The sequence below is a fragment of the Salmo salar genome, chromosome 11 (genome assembly GCF_965601325.2).
Source record: "Salmo salar chromosome 11, fSalSal1, whole genome shotgun sequence".
NCBI classification, from domain to species: Eukaryota; Metazoa; Chordata; class Actinopteri; order Salmoniformes; family Salmonidae; genus Salmo; species Salmo salar.
The window spans coordinates 41,633,300-41,654,096 of record NC_138301.1 but is presented as its reverse complement, the minus strand read 5'-3'; the positions used below and the strand labels follow the sequence as shown (position 1 = coordinate 41,654,096).

Genomic DNA, 20,797 nt, shown 5'->3' with positions numbered 1-20,797 from the left:
TAACAAGTGTTCTACTTTTTCTCTGGTAGGTCACTTAGATATTAACAAGTGTTCTACTGTTTCTCTGCTAGGTCATTTAGATATTAACAAGTGTTCTACTGTTTCTATGGTAGGTCACTTAGATATTAACAAGTGTTCTACTCTTTCTCTGGTAGGTCACTTAGATATTAACAAGTGTTCTACTGTTTCTCTGGTAGGTAACTTAGATATTAACAAGTGTTCTACTGTTTCTCTGCTAGGTCACTTAGATATTAACACGTGTTCTACTGTTTTTGTGGTAGGTCACTTAGATATTAAGAAGTGTTCTACTGTTTCTCTGGTAGGTAACTTAGATATTAACAAATGTTCTACTGTTTTTCTGCTAGGTCATTTAGATATTAACAAGTGTTCTACTGTTTCTCTGCTAGGTCATTTAGATATTAACAAGTGTTCTACTGTTCCTCTGGTAGGTCATTTAGATATTAACAAGTGTTCTACTGTTTTTATGGTAGGTCACGTAGATATTAAGAAGTGTTCTACTGTTTCTCTGGTAGGTCACTTAGATATTAACAAGTATTCTACTGTTTTTATGGTAGGTCACTTAGATATTAAGAAGTGTTCTACTGTTTCTCCGCTAGGTCACTTAGATATTACCAAGTGTTCTACTGTTTCTCTGGTAGGTAACTTAGATATTAACAAGTGTTCTACTGTTTCTCTGCTAGGTCATTTAGATATTAACAAGTGTTCTACTCTTTCTCTGGTAGGTCACGTAGATATTAACAAGTGTTCCATTGTTTCTCTGCTAGGTCACTTAGATATTAACACGTGTTCTACTGTTTTTGTGGTAGGTCACTTAGATATTAAGAAGTGTTCTACTGTTTCTCTGGTAGGTCACTTAGATATTAACAAGTGTTCTACTGTTTCTCTGGTAGGTAACTTAGATATTAACAAGTGTTCTACTGTTCCTCTGCTAGGTCACTTACATATTAACAAGTGTTCTACTGTTTCTCTGCTAGGTCATTTAGATATTAACAAGTGTTCTACTCTTTCTCTGGTAGGTCACGTAGATATTAACAAGTATTCTACTCTTTCTATGGTAGGTCACTTAGATATTAACAAGTTTTCTACTGTTTCTCTGCTAGGTCATTTAGATAATAACAAGTGTTCTACTGTTTCTCTGCTAGGTCATTTAGATATTAACAAGTGTTCTACTTTTTCTCTGGTAGGTCACTTAGATATTAACAAGTGTTCTACTGTTTCTCTGCTAGGTCATTTAGATATTAACAAGTGTTCTACTGTTTCTATGGTAGGTCACTTAGATATTAACAAGTGTTCTACTCTTTCTCTGGTAGGTCACTTAGATATTAACAAGTGTTCTACTGTTTCTCTGGTAGGTAACTTAGATATTAACAAGTGTTCTACTGTTTCTCTGCTAGGTCACTTAGATATTAACACGTGTTCTACTGTTTTTGTGGTAGGTCACTTAGATATTAAGAAGTGTTCTACTGTTTCTCTGGTAGGTAACTTAGATATTAACAAATGTTCTACTGTTTTTCTGCTAGGTCATTTAGATATTAACAAGTGTTCTACTGTTTCTCTGCTAGGTCATTTAGATATTAACAAGTGTTCTACTGTTTCTCTGCTAGTTCACTTAGATATTAACAAGTGTTCTACTGTTCCTCTGGTAGGTCATTTAGATATTAACAAGTGTTCTACTGTTTTTATGGTAGGTCACGTAGATATTAAGAAGTGTTCTACTGTTTCTCTGGTAGGTCACTTAGATATTAACAAGTGTTCTACTGTTTCTCTGGTAGGTAACTTAGATATTAACAAGTGTTCTACTGTTTCTCTGCTAGGTCATTTAGATATTAACAAGTGTTCTACTCTTTCTCTGGTAGGTCACGTAGATATTAACAAGTGTTCTACTCTTTCTATGGTAGGTCACTTAGATATTAACAAGTGTTCTACTGTTTCTCTGCTAGGTCACTTAGATATTAACACGTGTTCTACTGTTTTTATGGTCGGTCACTTAGATATTAAGAAGTGTTCTACTGTTTCTCTGGTAGGTAACTTAGATATTAACAAGTGTTCTACTGTTCCTCTGCTAGGTCACTTACATATTAACAAGTGTTCTACTGTTTCTCTGGTAGGTAACTTAGATATTAACAAGTGTTCTACTGTTTCTCTGGTAGGTCATTTAGATATTAACAAGTGTTCTACTGTTTCTCTGCTAGGTCATTTAGATATTAACAAGTGTTCTACTGTTTCTCTGCTAGGTCACTTAAATATTAACAAGTGTTCTACTGTTCCTCTGGTAGGTCATTTAGATATTAACAAGTGTTCTACTGTTTCTCTGCTAGGTCACTTAGATATTAACAAGTGTTCTACTGTTTTTATGGTAGGTCACTTAGATATTAAGAAGTGTTCTACTGTTTCTCTGCTAGGTCACTTAGATATTAACACGTGTTCTACTGTTTTTATGGTAGGTCACTTAGATATTAAGAAGTGTTCTACTGTTTCTCTGCTAGGTCATTTAGATATTAACAAGTGTTCTACTGTTCCTCTGGTAGGTCATTTAGATATTAACAAGTGTTCTACTGTTTTTATGGTAGGTCACGTAGATATTAAGAAGTGTTCTACTGTTTCTCTGGTAGGTCACTTAGATATTAACAAGTATTCTACTGTTTTTATGGTAGGTCACTTAGATATTAAGAAGTGTTCTACTGTTTCTCCGCTAGGTCACTTAGATATTACCAAGTGTTCTACTGTTTCTCTGGTAGGTAACTTAGATATTAACAAGTGTTCTACTGTTTCTCTGCTAGGTCATTTAGATATTAACAAGTGTTCTACTCTTTCTCTGGTAGGTCACGTAGATATTAACAAGTGTTCCATTGTTTCTCTGCTAGGTCAATTAGATATTAACACGTGTTCTACTGTTTTTGTGGTAGGTCACTTAGATATTAAGAAGTGTTCTACTGTTTCTCTGGTAGGTCACTTAGATATTAACAAGTGTTCTACTGTTTCTCTGGTAGGTAACTTAGATATTAACAAGTGTTCTACTGTTCCTCTGCTAGGTCACTTACATATTAACAAGTGTTCTACTGTTTCTCTGCTAGGTCATTTAGATATTAACAAGTGTTCTACTCTTTCTCTGGTAGGTCACGTAGATATTAACAAGTATTCTACTCTTTCTATGGTAGGTCACTTAGATATTAACAAGTTTTCTACTGTTTCTCTGCTAGGTCATTTAGATAATAACAAGTGTTCTACTGTTTCTCTGCTAGGTCATTTAGATATTAACAAGTGTTCTACTTTTTCTCTGGTAGGTCACTTAGATATTAACAAGTGTTCTACTGTTTCTCTGCTAGGTCATTTAGATATTAACAAGTGTTCTACTGTTTCTATGGTAGGTCACTTAGATATTAACAAGTGTTCTACTCTTTCTCTGGTAGGTCACTTAGATATTAACAAGTGTTCTACTGTTTCTCTGGTAGGTAACTTAGATATTAACAAGTGTTCTACTGTTTCTCTGCTAGGTCACTTAGATATTAACACGTGTTCTACTGTTTTTGTGGTAGGTCACTTAGATATTAAGAAGTGTTCTACTGTTTCTCTGGTAGGTCACTTAGATATTAACAAGTGTACTACTGTTCTTCTGCTAGGTCACTTACATATTAATAAGTGTTCTACTGTTTCTCTGGTAGGTAACTTAGATATTAACAAATGTTCTACTGTTTTTCTGGTAGGTCATTTAGATATTAACAAGTGTTCTACTGTTTCTCTGCTAGGTCATTTAGATATTAACAAGTGTTCTACTGTTTCTCTGCTAGTTCACTTAGATATTAACAAGTGTTCTACTGTTCCTCTGGTAGGTCATTTAGATATTAACAAGTGTTCTACTGTTTTTATGGTAGGTCACGTAGATATTAAGAAGTGTTCTACTGTTTCTCTGGTAGGTCACTTAGATATTAACAAGTGTTCTACTGTTTCTCTGGTAGGTAACTTAGATATTAACAAGTGTTCTACTGTTTCTCTGCTAGGTCATTTAGATATTAACAAGTGTTCTACTCTTTCTCTGGTAGGTCACGTAGATATTAACAAGTGTTCTACTCTTTCTATGGTAGGTCACTTAGATATTAACAAGTGTTCTACTGTTTCTCTGCTAGGTCACTTAGATATTAACACGTGTTCTACTGTTTTTATGGTCGGTCACTTAGATATTAAGAAGTGTTCTACTGTTTCTCTGGTAGGTCACTTAGATATTAACAAGTGTTCTACTGTTTCTCTGGTAGGTAACTTAGATATTAACAAGTGTTCTACTGTTCCTCTGCTAGGTCACTTACATATTAACAAGTGTTCTACTGTTTCTCTGGTAGGTAACTTAGATATTAACACGTGTTCTACTGTTTTTATGGTAGGTCACTTAGATATTAAGAAGTGTTCTACTGTTTCTCTGGTAGGTCACTTATTTAGATATTAACAAGTGTTCTACTGTTTCTCTGCTAGGTCATTTAGATATTAACAAGTGTTCTACTCGTTTCTCTGCTAGGTCACTTAGATATTAACAAGTGTTCTACTGTTCCTCTGGTAGGTCATTTAGATATTAACAAGTGTTTCTACTGTTTCTCTGCTAGGTCACTTAGATATTAACAAGTGTTCAACTGTTTTTATGGTAGGTCACTTAGATATTAAGAAGTGTTCTACCCTTTTCTCTGCTAGGTCACTTAGATATTAAACACGTGTTCTACTGTTTTTATGGTAGGTCACTTAGATATTAAGAAGTGTTCTACTGTTTCTCTGGTAGGTCACTTAGATATAAACAAGTGTCTCTACTGTTTTCTCTGCTAGGTCATTTAGATATTAACAAGTGTTCTACTCTTTCTTTTAGATATTAACAAGTGTTCTACTGTTTCTATGGTAGGTCACTTAGATATTAACAAGTGTTCTACTGTTTCTCTGGTAGGTCACTTAGATATTAACAAGTGTTCTACTGTTCCTCTGGTAGGTCATTTAGATATTAACAAGTGTTCTTCTGTTTCTCTGCTAGGTCATTTAGATATTAACAAGTGTTTGACTGTTTCTATGGTAGGTCACTTAGATATTAACAAGTGTTCTACTGTTCCTCTGGTAGGTCACTTAGATATTAACAAGTGTTCTACTGTTTCTCTGCTAGGTTACTTAGATATTAACAAGTGTTCTACTGTTTCTCTGCTAGGTCACTTAAATATTAACACGTGTTCTACTGTTTTTATGGTAGGTCACTTAGATATTAAGAAGTGTTCTATTGTTTCTCTGGTAGGTCACTTAGATATTAACAAGTGTTCTACTGTTTCTCTGGTAGGTAACTTAGATATTAACAAGTGTTCTACTGTTCCTCTGCTAGGTCACTTACATATTAACAAGTGTTCTACTGTTTCTCTGGTAGGTAACTTAGATATTAACAAGTGTTCTACTGTTTCTCTGGTAGGTCATTTAGATATTAACAAGTGTTCTACTGTTTCTCTGCTAGGTCATTTAGATATTAACAAGTGTTCTACTGTTTCTCTGCTAGGTCACTTAAATATTAACAAGTGTTCTACTGTTCCTCTGGTAGGTCATTTAGATATTAACAAGTGTTCTACTGTTTCTCTGCTAGGTCACTTAGATATTAACAAGTGTTCTACTGTTTTTATGGTAGGTCACTTAGATATTAAGAAGTGTTCTACTGTTTCTCTGCTAGGTCACTTAGATATTAACACGTGTTCTACTGTTTTTATGGTAGGTCACTTAGATATTAAGAAGTGTTCTACTGTTTCTCTGCTAGGTCATTTAGATATTAACAAGTGTTCTACTGTTCCTCTGGTAGGTCATTTAGATATTAACAAGTGTTCTACTGTTTTTATGGTAGGTCACGTAGATATTAAGAAGTGTTCTACTGTTTCTCTGGTAGGTCACTTAGATATTAACAAGTATTCTACTGTTTTTATGGTAGGTCACTTAGATATTAAGAAGTGTTCTACTGTTTCTCCGCTAGGTCACTTAGATATTACCAAGTGTTCTACTGTTTCTCTGGTAGGTAACTTAGATATTAACAAGTGTTCTACTGTTTCTCTGCTAGGTCATTTAGATATTAACAAGTGTTCTACTCTTTCTCTGGTAGGTCACGTAGATATTAACAAGTGTTCCATTGTTTCTCTGCTAGGTCACTTAGATATTAACACGTGTTCTACTGTTTTTGTGGTAGGTCACTTAGATATTAAGAAGTGTTCTACTGTTTCTCTGGTAGGTCACTTAGATATTAACAAGTGTTCTACTGTTTCTCTGGTAGGTAACTTAGATATTAACAAGTGTTCTACTGTTCCTCTGCTAGGTCACTTACATATTAACAAGTGTTCTACTGTTTCTCTGCTAGGTCATTTAGATATTAACAAGTGTTCTACTCTTTCTCTGGTAGGTCACGTAGATATTAACAAGTATTCTACTCTTTCTATGGTAGGTCACTTAGATATTAACAAGTTTTCTACTGTTTCTCTGCTAGGTCATTTAGATAATAACAAGTGTTCTACTGTTTCTCTGCTAGGTCATTTAGATATTAACAAGTGTTCTACTTTTTCTCTGGTAGGTCACTTAGATATTAACAAGTGTTCTACTGTTTCTCTGCTAGGTCATTTAGATATTAACAATTGTTCTACTGTTTCTATGGTAGGTCACTTAGATATTAACAAGTGTTCTACTCTTTCTCTGGTAGGTCACTTAGATATTAACAAGTGTTCTACTGTTTCTCTGGTAGGTCATTTAGATAATAACAAGTGTTCTACTGTTTCTCTGCTAGGTCATTTAGATATTAACAAGTGTTCTACTTTTTCTCTGGTAGGTCACTTAGATATTAACAAGTGTTCTACTGTTTCTCTGCTAGGTCATTTAGATATTAACAAGTGTTCTACTGTTTCTATGGTAGGTCACTTAGATATTAACACGTGTTCTACTGTTTTTGTGGTAGGTCACTTAGATATTAAGAAGTGTTCTACTGTTTCTCTGGTAGGTCACTTAGATATTAACAAGTGTACTACTGTTCTTCTGCTAGGTCACTTACATATTAATAAGTGTTCTACTGTTTCTCTGGTAGGTAACTTAGATATTAACAAATGTTCTACTGTTTTTCTGGTAGGTCATTTAGATATTAACAAGTGTTCTACTGTTTCTCTGCTAGGTCATTTAGATATTAACAAGTGTTCTACTGTTTCTCTGCTAGTTCACTTAGATATTAACAAGTGTTCTACTGTTCCTCTGGTAGGTCATTTAGATATTAACAAGTGTTCTACTGTTTTTATGGTAGGTCACGTAGATATTAAGAAGTGTTCTACTGTTTCTCTGGTAGGTCACTTAGATATTAACAAGTGTTCTACTGTTTCTCTGGTAGGTAACTTAGATATTAACAAGTGTTCTACTGTTTCTCTGCTAGGTCATTTAGATATTAACAAGTGTTCTACTCTTTCTCTGGTAGGTCACGTAGATATTAACAAGTGTTCTACTCTTTCTATGGTAGGTCACTTAGATATTAACAAGTGTTCTACTGTTTCTCTGCTAGGTCACTTAGATATTAACACGTGTTCTACTGTTTTTATGGTCGGTCACTTAGATATTAAGAAGTGTTCTACTGTTTCTCTGGTAGGTCACTTAGATATTAACAAGTGTTCTACTGTTTCTCTGGTAGGTAACTTAGATATTAACAAGTGTTCTACTGTTCCTCTGCTAGGTCACTTACATATTAACAAGTGTTCTACTGTTTCTCTGGTAGGTCACGTAGATATTAACAAGTATTCTACTCTTTCTATGGTAGGTCACTTAGATATTAACAAGTGTTCTACTGTTTCTATGGTAGGTCACTTGGATATTAACAAGTGTTCTACTGTTTCTATGGTAGGTCACTTAGATATTAACAAGTGTTCTACTGTTTCTCTGGTAGGTCATTTAGATATTAACAAGTATTCTACTCTTTCTCTGGTAGGTCACTTAGATATTAACAAGTGTTCTACTGTTTCTCTGCTAGGTCATTTAGATATTAACAAGTGTTCTACTGTTTCTCTGCTAGGTCACTTAGATATTAACAAGTGTTCTACTGTTCCTCTGGTAGGTCATTTAGATATTAACAAGTGTTCTACTGTTTCTCTGGTAGGTCACTTAGATATTAACAAGTGTTCTACTGTTTTTATGGTAGGTCACTTAGATATTAAGAAGTGTTCTACTGTTTCTCTGCTAGGTCACTTAGATATTAACAAGTGTTCTACTGTTTCTCTGGTAGGTAACTTAGATATTAACAAGTGTTCTACTGTTTCTCTGGTAGGTCATTTAGATATTAACAAGTGTTCTACCTTTTCTCTGGTAGGTCACTTAGATATTAACAAGTGTTCTACTGTTTCTATGGTAGGTCACTTAGATATTAACAAGTGTTCTACTCTTTCTATGGTAGGTCACTTAGATATTAACAAGTGTTCTACTGTTCCTCTGGTAGGTCATTTAGATATTAACAAGTGTTCTACTGTTTCTCTGCTAGGTCACTTAGATATTAACAAGTGTTCTACTGTTTTTATGGTAGGTCACTTAGATATTAAGAAGTGTTCTACCTTTTCTCTGCTAGGTCACTTAGATATTAACACGTGTTCTACTGTTTTTATGGTAGGTCACTTAGATATTAAGAAGTGTTCTACTGTTTCTCTGGTAGGTCACTTAGATATAAACAAGTGTTCTACTGTTTCTCTGCTAGGTCATTTAGATATTAACAAGTGTTCTACTGTTTCTATGGTAGGTCACTTAGATATTAACAAGTGTTCTACTGTTTCTCTGGTAGGTCACTTAGATATTAACAAGTGTTCTACTGTTCCTCTGGTAGGTCATTTAGATATTAACAAGTGTTCTACTGTTTCTCTGCTAGGTCATTTAGATATTAACAAGTGTTCGACTGTTTCTATGGTAGGTCACTTAGATATTAACAAGTGTTCTACTGTTCCTCTGGTAGGTCACTTAGATATTAACAAGTGTTCTACTGTTTCTCTGCTAGGTTACTTAGATATTAACAAGCATTCTACTGTTTCTCTGGTAGGTCACTTAGATATTAACAAGTGTTCTACTGTTTCTCTGCTAGGTCACTTAAATATTAACACGTGTTCTACTGTTTTTATGGTAGGTCACTTAGATATTAAGAAGTGTTCTACTGTTTCTCTGGTAGGTCACTTAGATATTAACAAGTGTTCTACTGTTTCTCTGGTAGGTAACTTAGATATTAACAAGTGTTCTACTGTTCCTCTGCTAGGTCACTTACATATTAACAAGTGTTCTACTGTTTCTCTGGTAGGTAACTTAGATATTAACAAGTGTTCTACTGTTTCTCTGGTAGGTCATGTTTCTATGGTAGGTCACTTAGATATTAACAAGTGTTCTACTGTTTCTCTGGTAGGTCACTTAGATATTAACAAGTGTTCTACTGTTCCTCTGGTAGGTCATTTAGATATTAACAAGTGTTCTACTGTTTCTCTGCTAGGTCATTTAGATATTAACAAGTGTTCGACTGTTTCTATGGTAGGTCACTTAGATATTAACAAGTGTTCTACTGTTCCTCTGGTAGGTCACTTAGATATTAACAAGTGTTCTACTGTTTCTCTGCTAGGTTACTTAGATATTAACAAGCATTCTACTGTTTCTCTGGTAGGTCACTTAGATATTAACAAGTGTTCTACTGTTTCTCTGCTAGGTCACTTAAATATTAACACGTGTTCTACTGTTTTTATGGTAGGTCACTTAGATATTAAGAAGTGTTCTACTGTTTCTCTGGTAGGTCACTTAGATATTAACAAGTGTTCTACTGTTTCTCTGGTAGGTAACTTAGATATTAACAAGTGTTCTACTGTTCCTCTGCTAGGTCACTTACATATTAACAAGTGTTCTACTGTTTCTCTGGTAGGTAACTTAGATATTAACAAGTGTTCTACTGTTTCTCTGGTAGGTCATTTCGATATTAACAAGTGTTCTACTGTTTCTCTGCTAGGTCATTTAGATATTAACAAGTGTTCTGCTGTTTCTCTGCTAGGTCACTTAGATATTAACAAGTGTTCTACTGTTCCTCTGGTAGGTCATTTAGATATTAACAAGTGTTCTACTGTTTCTCTGCTAGGTCACTTAGATATTAACAAGTGTTCTACTGTTTTTATGGTAGGTCACTTAGATATTAAGAAGTGTTCTACTGTTTCTCTGCTAGGTCACTTAGATATTAACACGTGTTCTACTGTTTTTATGGTAGGTCACTTAGATATTAAGAAGTGTTCTACTGTTTCTCTGGTAGGTCACTTAGATATAAACAAGTGTTCTACTGTTTCTCTGCTAGGTCATTTAGATATTAACAAGTGTTCTACTGTTTCTATGGTAGGTCACTTAGATATTAACAAGTGTTCTACTGTTTCTCTGGTAGGTCACTTAGATATTAACAAGTGTTCTACTGTTCCTCTGGTAGGTCATTTAGATATTAACAAGTGTTCTACTGTTTCTCTGCTAGGTCATTTAGATATTAACAAGTGTTTGACTGTTTCTATGGTAGGTCACTTAGATATTAACAAGTGTTCTACTGTTCCTCTGGTAGGTCACTTAGATATTAACAAGTGTTCTACTGTTTCTCTGCTAGGTCACTTAGATATTAACAAGCATTCTACTGTTTCTCTGGTAGTTCACTTAGATATTAACAAGTGTTCTACTGTTTCTCTGCTAGGTCACTTAAATATTAACACGTGTTCTACTGTTTTTATGGTAGGTCACTTAGATATTAAGAAGTGTTCTACTGTTTCTCTGGTAGGTCACTTAGATATTAACAAGTGTTCTACTGTTTCTCTGGTAGGTAACTTAGATATTAACAAGTGTTCTACTGTTCCTCTGCTAGGTCACTTACATATTAACAAGTGTTCTACTGTTTCTCTGGTAGGTAACTTAGATATTAACAAGTGTTCTACTGTTTCTCTGGTAGGTCATTTAGATATTAACAAGTGTTCTACTGTTTATCTGCTAGGTCATTTAGATATTAACAAGTGTTCTACTATTTCTCTGGTAGGTCACTTAGATATTAACAAGTGTTCTACTCTTTCTATGGTATGTCACTTAGATATTAACAAGTGTTCTACTGTTTCTCTGCTAGGTCATTTAGATATTAACAAGTGTTCTACTGTTTCTCTGCTAGGTCATTTAGATATTAACAAGTGTTCTACTTTTTCTCTGGTAGGTCACTTAGATATTAACAAGTGTTCTACTGTTTCTCTGCTAGGTCATTTAGATATTAACAAGTGTTCTACTGTTTCTCTGCTAGGTCATTTAGACATTAACAAGTGTTCTACTGTTTCTATGGTAGGTCACTTAGATATTAACAAGTGTTCTACTGTTCCTCTGGTAGGTCACTTAGGTATTAACAAGTGTTCTACTGTTTCTATGGTAGGTCACTTAGATATTAACAAGTGTTCTACTGTTTTTATGGTAGGTCACTTAGATATTAAGAAGTGTTCTACTGTTCCTCTGGTAGGTCATTTAGATATTAACAAGTGTTCTACTTTTTCTCTGGTTGGTCACTTAGATATTAACAAGTGTTCTACTGTTTTTCTGGTAGGTCATTTAGATATTAACAAGTGTTCTACTGTTTCTCTGCTAGGTCATTTAGATATTAACAAGTGTTCTACTGTTCCTCTGGTAGGTCATTTAGATATTAACAAGTGTTCTACTCTTTTTATGGTAGGTCACGTAGATATTAAGAAGTGTTCTACTGTTTCTCTGGTAGGTCACTTAGATATTAACAAGTATTCTACTGTTTTTATGGTAGGTCACTTAGATATTAAGAAGTGTTCTACTGTTTCTCCGCTAGGTCACTTAGATATTACCAAGTGTTCTACTGTTTCTCTGGTAGGTAACTTAGATATTAACAAGTGTTCTACTGTTTCTCTGCTAGGTCATTTAGATATTAACAAGTGTTCTACTCTTTCTCTGGTAGGTCACGTAGATATTAACAAGTGTTCCATTGTTTCTCTGCTAGGTCACTTAGATATTAACACGTGTTCTACTGTTTTTGTGGTAGGTCACTTAGATATTAAGAAGTGTTCTACTGTTTCTCTGGTAGGTCACTTAGATATTAACAAGTGTTCTACTGTTTCTCTGGTAGGTAACTTAGATATTAACAAGTGTTCTACTGTTCCTCTGCTAGGTCACTTACATATTAACAAGTGTTCTACTGTTTCTCTGCTAGGTCATTTAGATATTAACAAGTGTTCTACTCTTTCTCTGGTAGGTCACGTAGATATTAACAAGTATTCTACTCTTTCTATGGTAGGTCACTTAGATATTAACAAGTTTTCTACTGTTTCTCTGCTAGGTCATTTAGATAATAACAAGTGTTCTACTGTTTCTCTGCTACGTCATTTAGATATTAACAAGTGTTCTACTTTTTCTCTGGTAGGTCACTTAGATATTAACAAGTGTTCTACTGTTTCTCTGCTAGGTCATTTAGATATTAACAAGTGTTCTACTGTTTCTATGGTAGGTCACTTAGATATTAACAAGTGTTCTACTCTTTCTCTGGTAGGTCACTTAGATATTAACAAGTGTTCTACTGTTTCTCTGGTAGGTAACTTAGATATTTACAAGTGTTCTACTGTTTCTCTGCTAGGTCACTTAGATATTAACACGTGTTCTACTGTTTTTGTGGTAGGTCACTTAGATATTAAGAAGTGTTCTACTGTTTCTCTGGTAGGTCATTTAGATATTAACAAGTGTTCTACTGTTCTTCTGCTAGGTCACTTACATATTAATAAGTGTTCTACTGTTTCTCTGGTAGGTAACTTAGATATTAACAAATGTTCTACTGTTTTTCTGGTAGGTCATTTAGATATTAACAAGTGTTCTACTGTTTCTCTGCTAGGTCATTTAGATATTAACAAGTGTTCTACTGTTTCTCTGCTAGTTCACTTAGATATTAACAAGTGTTCTACTGTTCCTCTGGTAGGTCATTTAGATATTAACAAGTGTTCTACTGTTTTTATGGTAGGTCACGTAGATATTAAGAAGTGTTCTACTGTTTCTCTGGTAGGTCACTTAGATATTAACAAGTGTTCTACTGTTTCTCTGGTAGGTAACTTAGATATTAACAAGTGTTCTACTGTTTCTCTGCTAGGTCATTTAGATATTAACAAGTGTTCTACTCTTTCTCTGGTAGGTCACGTAGATATTAACAAGTGTTCTACTCTTTCTATGGTAGGTCACTTAGATATTAACAAGTGTTCTACTGTTTCTCTGCTAGGTCACTTAGATATTAACACGTGTTCTACTGTTTTTATGGTCGGTCACTTAGATATTAAGAAGTGTTCTACTGTTTCTCTGGTAGGTCACTTAGATATTAACAAGTGTTCTACTGTTTCTCTGGTAGGTAACTTAGATATTAACAAGTGTTCTACTGTTCCTCTGCTAGGTCACTTACATATTAACAAGTGTTCTACTGTTTCTCTGGTAGGTAACTTAGATATTAACAAGTGTTCTACTGTTTCTCTGGTAGGTCATTTAGATATTAACAAGTGTTCTACTCTTTCTCTGGTAGGTCACGTAGATATTAACAAGTATTCTACTCTTTCTATGGTAGGTCACTTAGATATTAACAAGTTTTCTACTGTTTCTCTGCTAGGTCATTTAGATATTAACAAGTGTTCTACTGTTTCTCTGCTAGGTCATTTAGATATTAACAAGTGTTCTACTTTTTCTCTGCTAGGTCACTTAGATACTAACAAGTGTTCTACTGTTTTTCTGGTAGGTCATTTAGATATTAACAAGTGTTCTACTGTTTTTCTGGTAGGTCATTTAGATATTAACAAGTGTTCTACTGTTTCTCTGCTAGGTCATTTAGATATTAACAAGTGTTCTACTGTTTCTCTGCTAGGTCACTTAGATATTAACAAGTGTTCTACTGTTCCTCTGGTAGGTCATTTAGATATTAACAAGTGTTCTACTGTTTTTATGGTAGGTCACGTAGATATTAAGAAGTGTTCTACTGTTTCTCTGGTAGGTCACTTAGATATTAACAAGTGTTCTACTGTTTTTATGGTAGGTCACTTAGATATTAAGAAGTGTTCTACTGTTTCTCCGCTAGGTCACTTAGATATTAACAAGTGTTCTACTCTTTCTCTGGTAGGTCACGTAGATATTAACAAGTGTTCTACTCTTTCTATGGTAGGTCACTTAGATATTAACAAGTGTTCTACTGTTTCTCTGCTAGGTCATTTAGATATTAACAAGTGTTCTACTGTTTCTCTGCTAGGTCATTTAGATATTAACAAGTGTTCTACTGTTTCTCTGCTAGGTCACTTAGATATTAACACGTGTTCTACTGTTTTTATGGTCGGTCACTTAGATATTAAGAAGTGTTTTACTGTTTCTCTGGTAGGTCACTTAGATATTAACAAGTGTTCTACTGTTTCTCTGGTAGGTAACTTAGATATTAACAAGTGTTCTACTGTTCCTCTGCTAGGTCACTTACATATTAACAAGTGTTCTACTGTTTCTCTGGTAGGTCATTTAGATATTAACAAGTATTCTACTCTTTCTCTGGTAGGTCACTTAGATATTAACAAGTGTTCTACTGTTTCTCTGCTAGGTCATTTAGATATTAACAAGTGTTCTACTGTTTCTCTGCTAGGTCACTTAGATATTAACAAGTGTTCTACTGTTCCTCTGGTAGGTCATTTAGATATTAACAAGTGTTCTACTGTTTCTCTGGTAGGTCACTTAGATATTAACAAGTGTTCTACTGTTTTTATGGTAGGTCACTTAGATATTAAGAAGTGTTCTACTGTTTCTCTGCTAGGTCACTTAGATATTAACAAGTGTTCTACTGTTTCTCTGGTAGGTAACTTAGATATTAACAAGTGTTCTACTGTTTCTCTGGTAGGTCATTTAGATATTAACAAGTGTTCTACTGTTTCTCTGCTAGGTCATTTAGATATTAACAAGTGTTCTACTCTTTCTCTGGTAGGTCACGTAGATATTAACAAGTGTTCTACTCTTTCTATGGTAGGTCACTTAGATATTAACAAGTGTTCTACTGTTTCTCTGCTAGGTCATTTAGATATTAACAAGTGTTCTACTGTTCCTCTGCTAGGTCATTTAGATATTAACAAGTGTTCTACCTTTTCTCTGGTAGGTCACTTAGATATTAACAAGTGTTCTACTCTTTCTATGGTAGGTCACTTAGATATTAACAAGTGTTCTACTGTTTCTCTGCTAGGTCATTTAGATATTAACAAGTGTTCTACTGTTTCTCTGCTAGGTCATTTAGATATTAACAAGTGTTCTACCTTTTCTCTGGTAGGTCACTTAGATATTAACAAGTGTTCTACTGTTTCTATGGTAGGTCACTTAGATATTAAGAAGTGTTCTACTGTTTCTCTGCTAGGTCACTTAGATATTAACAAGTGTTCTACTGTTTCTATGGTAGGTCACTTAGATATTAACAAGTGTTCTACTGTTTCTATGGTAGGTCACTTAGATATTAACAAGTGTTCTACTGTTTCTCTGGTAGGTCATTTAGATATTAACAAGTGTTCTACTCTTTCTCTGGTAGGTCACTTAGATATTAACAAGTGTTCTACTGTTTCTCTGCTAGGTCATTTAGATATTAACAAGTGTTCTACTGTTTCTCTGCTAGGTCACTTAGATATTAACAAGTGTTCTCCTGTTCCTCTGGTAGGTCATTTAGATATTAACAAGTGTTCTACCGTTTCTCTGGTAGGTAACTTAGATATTAACAAGTGTTCTACTGTTCCTCTGCTAGGTCACTTACATATTAACAAGTGTTCTACTGTTTCTCTGGTAGGTAACTTAGATATTAACAAGTGTTCTTCTGTTCCTCTTGTAGGTCACTTAGATATTAACAAGTGTTCTACTGTTCCTCTGCTAGGTCACTTAGATATTAACAAGTGTTCTACTGTTTCTCTGGTAGGTAACTTAGATATTAACAAGCGTGCTACTGTTTCTATGGTACTTTATGTATGTGGAGCATATAATCAACCACATGTATGATCATAACACTGTGTATGGTTCATCTGCAGGTCTCGCAGTGTCGTCCGAATTCACGCCAACATTAGGTTTGAACCTAGCAAGATCAACATCTTTGTGAAGGACTGTGAGAGGGGAGGCAAGGACGTGACCTGCATGTCAGCCGTAGTGTGTCTAAACGTCACCGCCCGGACAGCCATACCTCCTACACAGGAAGTGGGTGAGTGTTCAAAAGTGACCAATTAAGTCACGTTATAGACTATAATGTAGCCTGCATCCTTCTACTGATTATAGCTTCAGTGCAAAAGATGTCAGATTGACTCCAACTACCTTGAGATATTGCTGATGTTGCTGAACTCTTTCTCTGCACTTCTCATAATATGGGTTCTGTTTGAGCCGCCCACTGCTTACAGATTTTATGGGGATGAGAACTAAACAAATAAAACTGGATTCATCTTAGTAGATGTAATAGCCCAGTGGAGCCACAAAGCCTTTTTTCTATTCAGGAAGAAGTTTATTCACTGTTGTTCCTTCACTGTACAGTCAACAGAGGACCTTATTGTCTTTCAGGCAAAACTGACATCTTGATTAACTCTACAGTTGATCTCCTACTGTTCTATGTTTAGAGCAAAGCTTAGCCTTTCCAAGCCTGCTACACATTGGCTAAGGATCAAGTAAGCACTAGAAGTAATGCAGTTCAGAGATTCATAGTTGAAATCATGATCCAAACGTGTATTGCTCAATGTCTCTGCTTGGTTGTTGTTGAGTCAGTCAGACCGCTCTTTTGTTGGCTCACTAAGTGAAAGGGTGATGGCTTCTTGCCCCAGAGCAGAGCCACAGGAAAATGTTTCCTTGCTATCAGTGACAGTTTAGGATATCATTCCATCTGCCAAACACATATGCTGCAGGCTACAGAGCGGTTACGGACATGCTATGCCAACTGCTACATCTGATGAGAACTGATCTGGATTATCCTAGCCTCTGACTGTTAATTAGCCAAGCATTCTGTATGTAAATTGCCATCTGAATAGTATGCATTCTGTCCACTATACTCATTGAATTTTTATGGTGGCAATATAATCAGGCTGATCGTTGTCAGGCTGCGGATAGCCTGACACGGCTACCCCACACTTCTGCCGTGAGCCCGGAATCTCTCTGGAGACCGTTTCGGTTGCCGTGGCTCTGAGGTGTTGAATCACCAACAGTGGCCCACCCGTGCTCTGACACAAGGTATCCCTGGTCACAATTTGTTTTAAAGGTTGAGGCCTGTTGGCTCAGGTTTTCTCCCTTGTGTGGGACTATAGGAGGCAGGCTAAGGAGGCAGGCTAAGGAGGCATTGAGGCGTGGATGTTTCTGGTTAACCTCCCAACCTCCCGCCATCTTTGTCAAATATGTTAGACGGGCCAAACCAATAGGAAGAAGCCTCAGAAAGTTATCTTGTCCTCCGCCGGGACGGTTGGACATCTAGGGGACACTGAACAGTGGGAACACAATTGATTTGATTTCCCCTCATTATCATGTTTGGTCAAGTAACATCTGTCAGATGTGCTGCTGCTGCTGGTGTTGCAAGTCTGTTGTGTTCGACTGTACAAGGAAGAATAAACTTTGAGAAAAGAGATATCTCCAAATGTGCTTAAGGTTACACGCCTTCAACTTTAAGCAGCATCTGATGGAAATGGAAAGAGCTTGTGTTCAACATCCACTGAAGTAGCTAGCAACTTTAATAGATACAGTAGTTGCCGTGGTAACCAAACAAACAGACTTGCTAGTTTAGCTAACCAAACCATCAGTTCTAGCTTGCCATTATGAACATTGAATTCAACAATGCCAATAATGTTTTCAGTTGAACTTTTGCTTTTAAAAAGCAGCTCAACTATAGAACATATAACAATGAACTATAGTCATTGAATTCTACCGTGCAAATATACCATACGTTATAGGGAAATAATGCACACTCTAGAATGGTCTTCAAGCCAATCAGAAAGAAATTTAACAATGTCATGGTATAATGGAGAAAGTAGGTATGGGGTATGGGAGACCAGTGTACTCTCCAGTTGGCATGCTCAGTAGGGTAATGTGCATTAGCTCTGGATTTTATGGTATTTTCCCCAAGCTATTAAAGCGCGGTGTAATAAATAACGTGCCTCTTAAACAGTGTGGGTTGGAAATGAATCACTTCCAAAGCCATATGGCTCAAGAGGTCTGGTCAACTCTCTCAACTCTGGAGTAGTCACTCACTCAAATGTCCTCAACTGAGACGTTGTTTCAGTTCCTCGACGGTGGCTCTTGGATATTGTCCAAGTTGCTTTTTTGTAATGTAATCTGTACTGCTTCTGGTCCTTACTTTATAGAAAATAAAGTACTGTAGTATAGAACATGTTTCCAACAGTTATGCTCCCTCTTTCTTCATCTCTCTAGCTATCACTTACAACACCACCATTGGGGAGCGTCGATTCAACCCCAGAGCCATAATGGATGACCCTGATAAACTGCTGTTTCAAAACCTGACCCTGCTTTCTGGAGAGGAGACCTGTCAACACATCTACTTCTATGTCATGGTGAGCACAGACTGAACTCTAGTTGAATTCCAAATCAACATCTAGACTCTAACCTATCCGGTAGATCTGAGAATATTGGATAGGTGGAAGCAATATGACTACATTTACATACAGCCAATCAGAAGGTAAGACAGAGACTTGAGATGGTATTATCCAGAGCCATGTATTTAGATAATTGGGACAACTTTTAGAATTGTAAATATTATAATCCTAGACATTCAGTTGCATAGCAATATTGAAATATTCCCCCATGTAATGTTAATGGGGGGTAACATGGTCAATTCATAATGCAGAAACCTCAATGTCCTGACAATCTAAATACATGCCTCTGGTTTAATCCTGTCATTGTAATGTTTCCTATTCTATCCTATCATTATAACGTTTCCTACTCTATCCTATCATTATAACGTTTCCTATTCTATCCTATCATTATAACGTTTCCTACTCTATCCTATCATTATAACGTTTCCTACTCTATCCTATCATTATAATGTTTCCTATTCTATCCTATCATTATAACGTTTCCTACTCTATCCTATCATTATAACGTTTCCTACTCTATCCTATCATTATAACGTTTCCTATTCTATCCTATCATTATAACGTTTCCTACTCTATCCTATCATTATAACGTTTCCTATTCTATCCTATCATTATAACGTTTCCTACTCTATCCTATCATTATAACGTTTCCTATTCTATCCTATCATTATAACGTTTCCTATTCTATCCTATCATTATAACGTTTCCTACTCTATCCTATCATTATAACGTTTCCTACTCTATCCTATCATTATAACGTTTCCTATTCTATCCTAACATCATAACGTTTCCTACTCTATCCTATCATTATAACGTTTCCTATTCTATCCTATCATTATAACGTTTCCTACTCTATCCTATCATTATAACGTTTCCTACTCTATCCTATCATTATAACGTTTCCTATTCTATCCTATCATTATAACGTTTCCTACTCTATCCTATCATTATAACGTTTCCTACTCTATCCTATCATTGTAACGTTTCCTATTCTATCCTATCATTATAACGTTTCCTATTCTATCCTATCATTATAACGTTTCCTATTCTATCCTATCATTATAACGTTTCCTACTCTATCCTATCATTATAACGTTTCCTATTCTATCCTATCATTATAACGTTTCCTACTCTATCCTATCATTATAACGTTTCCTATTCTATCCTATCATTATAACGTTTCCTACTCTATCCTATCATTATAACGTTTCCTATTCTATCATTATAACGTTTCCTATTCTATCCTATCATTATAACGTTTCCTATTCCATCCTATCATTATAACGTTTCCTATTCTATCCTATCATTATAACGTTTCCTACTCTATCCTATCATTATAACGTTTCCTACTCTATCCTATCATTATAACGTTTCCTATTCCTCAGTGTGTTGTGACGGTTATGGTTCATGATGTATGGTGTGATACAGTTGTAATGACATTGATCCTCCCCACGTGTTGTTGATCCAGGAGACCACGGACTATGTGAGGCCCATCGTGTTCACTGTGGCGGTGGCACTGCAGGATCCCGACCAGGGCCCTGCGCTGGACGACACCTGGCCCACCACCGTCAGGACTGAGGTGAGACACACACATCTGACCCTTGACCACTGACAATCAGCACTTCTTGTTTAGCTCTTATGTAATCACTGATTAGGAATGTCTGGACAGGTAAAAAACATTTGCTGGAACCCTTCCGTTCATCTGTCCAATCATATCTAATCAGTGATCCCTTCAAGGAAGCGATGAAGAAAGGAAGTGCTTTGAGCGGGTCACATGACTGCTTGATCTGACCACGAACCAGTCATCTCCTTGTTTAGCTCTTAGTCTACAGCCTTATGAGTGGTATTGTAGCGATTAAGGGGAACATACAGGGGCTTGAACCAGTGACACTATGGTTTGCAGGGCAAGCATAGTACTTGCTGTACCATAAAGGTACACCTCTTGGCCTCTTGGCTTCCAAGGCCTCTTGGCATAACCATACTATGATATGGATGTCATTGTAACTGAGTATCTCTCTCTCTACTAGCTTCCCTTCTGGAATGGCTGTGATGAGGACGACCGCTGTGTACCAGGCCTGTCCTTACAGAGTACAACTGACCTGCTGTCTTGGAGGTGAGCGCGCGCACGCACACACACACACACACACACACACACACACACACACACACACACACAC

The 20,797-nt window shown here is 35.9% G+C and overlaps 1 protein-coding gene across 1 annotated transcript in view; it reads left to right on the top strand.

Moving 5' to 3' along the window:
- LOC106591088 (integrin alpha-11) overlaps positions 1–20,797 on the top strand; it is a 215,535-nt gene that overhangs the window by 109,521 nt on the left and 85,217 nt on the right. The window contains exons 15-18 of the mRNA XM_082957948.1: positions 16,074–16,240; positions 18,439–18,578; positions 20,089–20,199; positions 20,648–20,733. Coding sequence (XP_082814074.1) covers positions 16,074–16,240; positions 18,439–18,578; positions 20,089–20,199; positions 20,648–20,733 — 504 coding nt within the window. The remainder of the gene's footprint in view (positions 1–16,073; positions 16,241–18,438; positions 18,579–20,088; positions 20,200–20,647; positions 20,734–20,797) is intronic.